The following is a 10,654-nucleotide window of genomic DNA, read 5'->3' on the forward strand; positions in this document are numbered from 1 at the left end:
ATGTTTCCATGGTGATGTTTTGTATAAGAGTACAGACAGTCAAACCTAATGTTTCCATGGTGATGTCGTGTATAAGAGACAGTCAAACCAAATGTTTCCATGGTGATGTTTTGTATAAGAGTACAGACAGTCAAACCCAATGTTTCCATGGTGATGTTTTGTATAAGAGTACAGACAGTCAAACCCAATGTTTCCATGGTGATGACGTGTATAAGAGTACAGACAGTCAAACCTAATGTTTCCATGGTGATGTCGTGTATAAGAGTACAGACAGTCAAACCCAATGTTTCCATGGTGATGACGTGTATTAGAGTACAGACAGTCAAACCTAATGTTTCCATGGTGATGTCGTGTATAAGAGACAGTCAGACCTAATGTTTCCATGATGATGTCGTGTATAAGAGTACAGACAGTCAAACCTAATGTTTCCATGGTGATGTCGTGTATAAGAGTACAGACAGTCAAACCCAATGTTTCCATTGTGATGACGTGTATAAGAGTACAGACAGTCAAACCCAATGTTTCCATGGTGATGTCGTGTATAAGAGACAGTCAAACCAAATGTTTCCATGGTGATGTCGTGTATAAGAGACAGTCAAACCAAATGTTTCAATGGTGATGTCGTGTATAAGAGTACAGACAGTCAAACCTAATGTTTCCATGGTGATGTCGTGTATGAGAGTACAGACAGTCAAACCCAATGTTTCCATGGTGATGTTGTGTATAAGAGTACAGACAGTCAAAGCTAATGTTTCCATGGTGATGTCGTGTATAAGAAAGAATTCTATAAACCTTCTAATGCCATCTCTTATCGTCTTCAACTGTTGTGAAATGTCATGTCACTGAGTTGTAGCAGGGTGAGTTGAATGAAAGCCTGGTGTCTTACCTGCTCATAGTATTTGTTGTGAGCCACATAGTACTGGGAGTCAAAGGACTCCTCAGTCACAAGCACCAGCTGGGTCTCCCCAATCTGAAAGACAAGAAAGAGTGGCAGTTTAAACACAACGTTGTTTTATCCAGAGTTGATACCAAGCTCATGTTATACATGATAAGGAGAGAGACTACAGCATTTCAATTGGACTAGATCAGGACCGTCTCAACAGGAACATGACTAGACTCAGACCAGGACCGTCTGAACTAGAACATGACTACACTCAGACCAGGACTGTCTCAACTAGAACATGACTAGACTCAGACCAGGACTGTCTCAACTAGAACATGACTAGACTCAGACCAGGACTGTCTCAACTAGAACATGACTACACTCAGACCAGGACTGTCTCAACTAGAACATGACTAGACTCAGACCAGGACTGTCTCAACTAGAACATGACTAGACTCAGACCAGGACTGTCTCAACTAGAACATGACTAGACTCAGACCAGGACTGTCTCAACTAGAACATGACTAGACTCAGACCAGGACTGTCTCAACTAGAACATGACTAGACTCAGACCAGGACTGTCTCAACTAGAACATGATTAGACTCAGACCAGGACTGTCTCAACTAGAACATGACTAGACTCAGACCAGGACTGTCTCAACTAGAACATGACTAGACTCAGACCAGGACTGTCTCAACTAGAACATGACTAGACTCAGACCAGGACTGTCTCATATGGAACATGGATAGAGAGACCAAGGCTGTTTTAATTTTCTGAACAGGGTGCCATTTGAGACCAAGGCTGTTTTAATGTCTAGCGATCACAGCATAAAATACATCTCTTTTATTAGCCTGTAAAAAAAGGTGTTATTTAAAACGAAACCTCTCAAACGAAGTTCACAAATTGGATGTTTTAAAAAAAAATGTCTCTCTCCTCTCTCTCTGTCTCTGTGTCTCTTCACACCCACAGAAAGAGAATATGTTCCCATCATGAATATGTGCTAATTAGACGACATAGAAAAAGAGAGGACTAGCTACAACAGGCAGAAACCAACGTGTCCAGGGCTGTCACCCACCCAACACACATACACTACCAATCATTCAGCCAAAGAGACACACGATGAAACAAGAAAACTAAATCCTCAAAGAGAGTAAGAGGACGTTCTCTTCGTGTCAGTTTGTTTTAGTAGTATCTGTTAGTGTAGAAAATTAAATGGGGAAAAAAAAGAATCCACGATGTGGCTTCTATAGTTAATATCATCTTTGATGAACCAATTAAGGAACGTAGAGTTTCCTGATAGCGAGCTAATTGCTTCTAAACTGGTTGCCATGGAGACCCGGGGATGTTGAAGGAAAGGAGAATCGTCTAATTTTATACAGAGTGTTGGTGTTAAAATCACACACACACACACGAGAGAGGCCTGCACTCGTCCTATTAAGTCTCAGACAGACTTCCAATATAAATGTCCATTGTCTATAAGGGCCTCTGTCTTCCAAAGGAAAAATACCTAATGCTTAGATAGATAGCGAGAGAGAGAGACAAAGAGAGAGAGTTGAAAGAGAGAGAGATTGAGAGAGAGAGAGAGAGAGAGAGAGAGCGAGAGAGAGAGAGAGAGAAAGAGAGAGAGAGAGAGAAAGAGAGAGAGGGACAGAGAGAGAGAGCGAGAGACAGAGAGAGAGAGAGTTGAAAGAGAGAGAAAGAGAGACAGAGAGAGAGACAGAGAGAGAGACAGAGAGAGAGTTGAAAGAGAGAGAGAGAAAGAGAGAGAGGGACAGAGGGAGAGAGAGAGACAGAGAGAGAGACAGAGAGAGACAGAGAGAGAGTTGAAAGAGAGAGAGGGACAGAGGGACAGAGGGAGAGAGAGAGAGAGAGAGAGAGAGAGAGAGAGAGAGAGACAGAGAGAGAGGGACAGAGGGACAGAGGGAGAGAGAGAGAGAGAGAGAGACAGAGAGAGAGGGACAGAGGGAGAGAGAGAGAGAGAGAGACAGAGAGAGAGAGAGAAAGAGACAGAGGGACAGAGAGAGAGAGAGAGAGAGACAGAGAGAGAGGGACAGAGGGACAGAGGGAGAGAGAGAGAGAGAGAGAGACAGAGAGAGAGGGACAGAGGGACAGAGGGAGAGAGAGAGAGAGAGAGAGAGAGAGATTGAGAGAGAGAGAGAGAGAGAGAGAGAGAGAGAGAGAGAGAGAGAGAGAGAGAGAGAGAGAGAGAGAGAGAGAGAGAGAGAGAGCTCTTTATCATATCTTAATTGCTTTCACTTTATTTCCAGAAGAGGTTTGGGGAGCAGCTGTCCTTTAGAGACTAAAAGACGCCCCGTGAAAGCTGCTTGTTGTTTTGGTCTCTCCCCCCTCCTTACCCCTCCCCTTACCCCTCCACTCCTCCCTACTCATCCCCCTCTCCTCACACACCAACAGGATCTGGCAAAAGAGAGACCGTAAAGGCAAGTTTAAAAAGAGGCGATAGAGAAGAGGAGGAGAAAGAGGAGAGGAGCCAAAGAGGAGAAGAAGAGAATAGGAGGAGAAGAGAATAGGAGAAGAAGAGAATAGGAGAAGAAGAGAATAGGAGGAGAAGAGAATAGGAGGAGAAGAGAATAGGAGAAGAAGAGAATAGGAGGAGAAGAGAATAGGAGGAGAAGAGAATAGAAGAAGAAGAGAATAGGAGAAGAAGAGAATAGGAGGAGAAGAGAATAGGAGAAGAAGAGAGGAGGAGAATAATACAATAGGAGGAGAAGAGAATAGGAGGAGAAGAGAATAGGAGGAGAAGAGAATAGGAGGAGAAGAGAATAGGAGGAGACGAGAATAGGAGAAGAAGAGAGGAGGAGAATAATACAATAGGAGGAGAAGAGAATAGGAGGAGAAGAGAATAGGAGGAGAAGAGAATAGGAGGAGAAGAGAATAGGAGGAGAAGAGAATAGGAGAAGAAGAGAATAGGAGAAGAAGAGAGGAGGAGAATAATACAATAGGAGGAGAAGAGAATAGGAGGAGAAGAGAATAGGAGAAGAAGAGAATAGGAGGAGAAGAGAATAGGAGGAGAAGAGAATAGGAGAAGAAGAGAATAGGAGAAGAAGAGAATAGGAGAAGAAGAGAATAGGAGAAGAAGAGAATAGGAGGAGAAGAGAATAGGAGAAGAAGAGAATAGGAGGAGAAGAGAATAGGAGGAGAAGAGAATAGGAGGAGAAGAGAATAGGAGGAGAAGAAGAGAATAAGAGGAGAAGAGAATAGGAGGAGAAGAGAATAGGAGAAGAAGAGAATAGGAGAAGAAGAGAATAGGAGAAGAAGAGAATAGGAGGAGAAGAGAATAGGAGAAGAAGAGAATAGGAGAAGAAGAGAATAGGAGAAGAAGAGAATAGGAGAAGAAGAGAATAGGAGAAGAAGAGAATAGGAGGAGAAGAGAATAGGAGGAGAAGAGAATAGGAGAAGAAGAGAATAGGAGAAGAAGAGAATAGGAGGAGAAGAGAATAGGAGGAGAAGAGAATAGGAGAAGAAGAGAATAGGAGGAGAAGAGAATAGGAGAAGAAGAGAATAGGAGAAGAAGAGAATAGGAGGAGAAGAGAATAGGAGAAGAAGAGAATGGGAGAAGAAGAGAATAGGAGGAGAAGAGAATAGGAGGAGAAGAGAATAGGATGAGAAGAGAATAGGAGAAGAAGAGAATAGGAGAAGAGAATAGGAGAAGAAGAGAGGAGGAGGAGAAGAGAATAGGAGGAGAAGAGAATAGGAGGAGAAGAGAATAGGAGAAGAAGAAAATAGGAGAAGAAGAGAATAGGAGGAGAAGAGAATAGGAGGAGAAGAGAATAGGAGGAGAAGAGAATAGGAGGAGAAGAGAATAGGAGGAGAAGAGAATAGGAGAAGAAGAGAGGAGGAGAATAATACAATAGGAGGAGAAGAGAATAGGAGAAGAAGAGAATAGGAGGAGAAGAGAATAGGAGGAGAAGAGAATAGGAGAAGAAGAGAATAGGAGGAGAAGAGAATAGGAGAAGAAGAGAGGAGGAGAATAATACAATAGGAGGAGAAGAGAATAGGAGGAGAAGAGAATAGGAGAAGAAGAGAGGAGGAGAATAATACAATAGGAGGAGAAGAGAATAGGAGGAGAAGAGAATAGGAGAAGAAGAGAATAGGAGGAGAAGAGAATAGGAGGAGAAGAGAATAGGAGGAGAAGAGAGGAAGAGAAGAGGCTTGATAGTAGGCAGGAGCTCCTCTCTTCGTGTCTCCCCTGGTTGTGTCTCCCCCCCTGGTTTCAAGGCTCATTAAAACACACAGCCTGCTCCTCCTCCTCCTGACAGCCTGCCCAGAATGCCCAACGACACAAAGGGGAACATGTAAAAGGTTGTCCGTGCCAACGTTAAAAGTCTGTCCGACATTACAGGGAGAGTATTGGACAGAGAGAGACTGCATGAGAGACACCAACAGACAACTTATGGCCTATACAACACTAATACACCCACTATACCTGAAGGACCAGAGCACCACATCTATACACCCACTATACCTGAAGGACCAGAGCACCACATCTATACACCCACTCTACCTGAAGGACCACATCGATACACCCACTATACCTGAAGGACCACATCTATACACCCACTATACCTGAAGGACCAGAGCACCACATCTATACACCCACTATACCTGAAGGACCAGAGCACCACATCTATACACCCACTATACCTGAAGGACCACATCGATACACCCACTATACCTGAAGGACCACATCTATACACCCACTATACCTGAAGGACCAGAGCACCACATCTATACACCCACTATACCTGAAGGACCAGAGCACCACATCTATACACCCACTATACCTGAAGGACTAGAGCACCACATATATACAGACCCAGCCTTTATAGGGACTAACACACCATTACAGACCCAACTCTTCGCTACAGGTAAACACCATGTATTCACAGTAAAACTCCTTACTACAGGTAAACAATGTGTATTCACAGTAAAACTCCTTACTACAGGTGAACACCATGTATTCACAGTAAAACTCCTTTCTACAGGTAAACAATGTGTATTCACAGTAAAACTCCTTTCTACAGGTAAACAACATGTTTTCACAGTAAAACTCCTTACTACAGGTAAACACCATGTATTCAGAGCAGCAGCAGAGTAGGCTGGACAATATGAAAACAGCCTCTGTATGGGTGGTTGAATACAGCCTCTGATTGGATGGTTGAATACAGCCTCTGTATGGATGGTTGGAAACAGCCTCTGATTGGATGGTTGAAAACAGCCTCTGTATGGATGGTTGAAAACAGCCTCTGATTGGGTGGTTGAAAACAGCCTCTGGTTGAATACAGCCTCTGATTGGATGGTTGAATACAGCCTCTGTATGGATGGTTGAAAACAGCCTCTGATTGGATGGTTGAAAACAGCCTCTGTACGGATAGTTGAAAACAGCCTCTGGTTGAATACAGCCTCTGATTGGATGGTTGAAAACAGCCTCTGATTGGATGGTTGAAAACAGCCTCTGTATGGATGGTTGAAAACAGCCTCTGTACGGATAGTTGAAAACAGCCTCTGGTTGAATACAGCCTCTGATTGGATGGTTGAAAACAGCCTCTGATTGGATGGTTGAAAACAGCCTCTGTATGGATGGTTGAAAACAGCCTCTGGTTGAATACAGCCTCTGATTGGATGGTTGAAAACAGCCTCTGATTGGATGGTTGAAAACAACCTCTGTATGGATGGTTGAATACAGCCTCTGTATGGATGGTTGAAAACAGCCTCTGGTTGAATACAGCCTCTGATTGGATGGTTGAAAACAGCCTCTGTATGGATGGTTGAATACAGCCTCTGATTGGATGGTTGAAAACAGCCTCTGATTGGATGGTTGAATACAGCCTCTGATTGGATGGTTGAAAACAGCCTCTGTATGGATGGTTGAAAACAGCCTCTGGTTGAATACAGCCTCTGATTGGATGGTTGAATACAGCCTCTGATTGGATGGTTGAAAACAGCCTCTGATTGGATGGTTGAAAACAGCCTCTGATTGGATGGTTGAAAACAGCCTCTGTATGGATGGTTGAATACAGCCTCTGTATGGATGGTTGAAAACAGCCTCTGGTTGAATACAGCCTCTGATTGGATGGTTGAAAACAGCCTCTGGTTGAATACAGCCTCTGATTGGATGGTTGAATACAGCCTCTGATTGGATGGTTGAAAACAGCCTCTGATTGGATGGTTGAAAACAGCCTCTGATTGGATGGTTGAAAACAGCCTCTGATTGGATGGTTGAAAACAGCCCTTGTATGGATGGTTGAATAAAGCCTCTCGTCGAACGAGAAGAGAAACGCTGAAGTCAGTCACCGTACCCATCCAATAATTACTAAGGGCGTCCGTCCCAAAACGGCACCCGACTTCCTATTTAGTGCACTACTTTTCACAAGAGCCCTTACGAATGGAAATTTTTGGGGGGATGCGCACCCCTAAATCACTTGGGTAAACCTCGGGTGTAGTCATCAGAGGAGCTCTCTAAAAACTGCTCGGTCTCAGGGATAGGTCTCTCAGGGATAGGTCTCTCAGGGATAGGTCTCTCAGGGATAGGTCTCTCAGGGATAGGTCTCTCAGGGATAGGTCTCTCAGGGATAGGTCTCTCAGGGATAGGTCTCTCAGGGATAGGTCTCTCAGGGACAGGTCTCTCAGGGATAGGTCTCTCAGGGATAGGTCTCTCAGGGATAGGTCTCTCAGGGATAGGTCTCTCAGGGATAGGTCTCTCAGGGATAGGTCTCTCAGGGATAGGTCTCTCAGGGACAGGTCTCTCAGGGATAGGTCTCTCAGGGATAGGTCTCTCAGGGATAGGTCTCTCAGGGATAGGTCTCTCAGGGATAGGTCTCTCAGGGATAGGTTAGAGATTCGGTAATGATTGGATGGGATACATGCAACAAATCACCTCAGACACACCCCTTGACACTTGAGACGAGGAGGGGAAAGTAAAGTTAGCCTGTAGTTGTTTCCAGACGAATGATGCCTGGTTGTCGATAACAACACAGATGAAATATTGACAACGGGAGGAGATTAAAAGTCGGACAACGTTCACAACGCCCCCAGTGTGGGTTCGTTAGACACGCCGAACATGATATCCATTATCAATTACTTTGGTTTCTAGCAACAGAAAACTTTCTTGACTCTCTAAAACAAACTAGAACAGAAAACTACCTGGATTTTTCTTCCTGTTTTTCTAATTTGCTCCCCGTGTCTCGTTTTGTCTGTCTTCTGCCTCGAGGCAGAAGAACCTAGAAAACTACAATATCTGACAACCTTGTAGAATGAATAATTTAGACATAGCCAGAGGTGAATCTGCAAGTAGAGGTGTGTTTATCTTCACATTTCTCCAACAGAAACGTGGCCAACGTGTGCGCAGAGAAGGCAGTTGAACCTATCGTTGAACCCACTGTGCCCGTTAGCCTGGTACCAGATCAGTAGGCTACACAACACACAAACACATCTGGGACCAGGCTACGTGACCGTGGCTTTGGGTTCATACCGGTAAACATATACGGCTAGGAATCCTGTTGGTTGTGTTGCAGTCCTGAACATGACTCCTGTTGATTGTACAGTTCTGAACATGACTCCTGTTGATTGTACAGTCCTGAACATGACTCCTGTTGATTGTACAGTCCTGAACATGACTCCTGTTGATTGTACAGTTCTGAACATGACTCCTGTTGATTGTACAGTCCTGAACATGACTCCTGTTGATTGTACAGTTCTGAACATGACTCCTGTTGATTGTACAGTCCTGAACATGACTCCTGTTGATTGTACAGTCCTGAACATGACTCCTGTTGATTGTACAGTCCTGAACATGACTCCTGTTGATTGTACAGTCCTGAACATGACTCCTGTTGATTGTACAGTCCTGAACATGACTCCTGTTGATTGTACAGTCCTGAACATGACTCCTGTTGATTGTACAGTCCTGAACATGACTCCTGTTGATTGTACAGTTCTGAACATGACTCCTGTTGATTGTACAGTCCTGAACATGACTCCTGTTGATTGTGTTACAGTCCTGAACATGACTCCTGTTGATTGTACAGTCCTGAACATCACTCCTGTTGATTGTACAGTCCTGAACATGACTCCTGTTGATTGTACAGTCCTGAACATGACTCCTGTTGATTGTACAGTCCTGAACATGACTCCTGTTGATTGTACAGTACTGAACATGACTCCTGTTGATTGTACAGTCCTGAACATGACTCCTGTTGATTGTACAGTCCTGAACATGACTCCTGTTGATTGTACAGTCCTGAACATGACTCCTGTTGATTGTACAGTCCTGAACATGACTCCTGGCCACGTAGGTTTCTTTTAGGAGCCGGGGTCCAGGAGAAAAAGGAGTCGGGATCAAGGAGAAAAATGAGCCGGGGTCAAGGAGAAAAAGGAGCCGGGGTCAAGGAGAAAAATGAGCCGGGGTCAAGGAGGAAAAGGAGCCGGGGTCAAGGAGAAAAATGAGCCGGGGTCAAGGAGAAAAATGATGCCGGGGTCAAGGAGAAAAAGGAGCCGGGGTCAAGGAGAAAAATGAGCCGGGGTCAAGGAGAAAAAGGAGCCGGGGTCAAGGAGAAAAATGAGCCGGGGTCAAGGAGAAAAATGAGCCGGGGTCAAGGAGAAAAAGGAGTCGGGGTCAAGGAGAAAGACAGGAAATAGAGATGAAGAGAGGCAGAGAAAGACTGTGCTTTTTTTCCAGTTAAAACCTTAAACACAACATATCTATGTCTCCTGTTATCTGTGTTGCTGTCCTGCACCTAAGACTCTTCATCATGTAGCCAGCAACCAGGGACAAGGAGAAGACGCAGGTGGTTCTAGTCAGAGAGAGGAAGAGAAGTCCAGGAAGAGAGAAGAGGTTTTATATCATGTAATTGTCACTAAAGAACTGTTGAGGTCTCTAAGTTATAGTTTCCTCATTCTGGTAAAAGTATTCCATTTTTATGTCAGCCATTTCCAAAACTACTTTTAAAAAATGCTGAATATGAGAAAAAGCTTCTGCAAACGTAAGGCCTTTTTTTTGACAAAATATACATATATTTAAAATGGTGACAAAAGAATGATGCCTGTATGAAAACCCCCCCACAGTCGTCAATAATGACAAACAACACCACAAACCAGGACGCTGTGATGCTCACAGCAACAAATTCTACTGCTTTGAAAAAAACCTGCTGTCCTTTCAAGAAACTCGTGATTTATTTAGTCATTTGAAATATGGGTGCATGCCTGAGCAGGTGCTCACACCTGGTGTGTGTGTGTGTGTGTTTCAACAAGACTCATACACAACATAAGGAACATCCAGAGACATGAGCTGGTTGGCTGGAGGACGCTGCTGCTGGGGAGACACGTTGTTCAGCCTTGGACTGATGAGGAGACCTGCTGTAGTCTATACACCTCCCTGTGTGTGTGTGTGTGTGTGTGTCTGTGTCTGTGTCTGTGTCTGTGTGTGTGTGTGCGTGTTTCTGTGTGTGTGTGTCTGTGCCTGTGTGTGTGTGCCTGTGTGTGTGTGTGTGTCTGTGTGTGTGTGCCTGTGTGTGTGTGCCTGTGTGTGTGTGCCTGTGTGTATGTGCCTGTGTACGCTAGTCCAAGCCCCTGAGCCAGACAGTCATCAAACATTCACACAGAACAGAGTAGAAACAAAAGTATTGAAACAAACATTGGGGGTGAACACACACACACACACCGATAACCACGGAACCTCAGGTAACACAACACACACACATACACACACACACACACACACTGGGAGATGTATAGACTACAGCAGGTCTCCTCAT

At 44.3% G+C, this 10,654-nt stretch overlaps 1 protein-coding gene across 2 annotated transcripts in view; it reads right to left on the minus strand.

The window, feature by feature from the left end:
- Positions 1-10,654, minus strand: part of cdkal1 (CDK5 regulatory subunit associated protein 1-like 1) — a 746,123-nt gene that overhangs the window by 64,457 nt on the left and 671,012 nt on the right. For both annotated transcript variants that reach the window (XM_036935217.1, XM_036935222.1), the window contains exon 13: positions 887-970. In XM_036935217.1, the coding sequence (XP_036791112.1) occupies positions 887-970 (84 nt within the window). The remainder of the gene's footprint in view (positions 1-886; positions 971-10,654) is intronic.

The sequence above is a fragment of the Oncorhynchus mykiss genome, chromosome 2 (genome assembly GCF_013265735.2).
Source record: "Oncorhynchus mykiss isolate Arlee chromosome 2, USDA_OmykA_1.1, whole genome shotgun sequence".
NCBI classification, from domain to species: domain Eukaryota; kingdom Metazoa; phylum Chordata; class Actinopteri; order Salmoniformes; family Salmonidae; genus Oncorhynchus; species Oncorhynchus mykiss.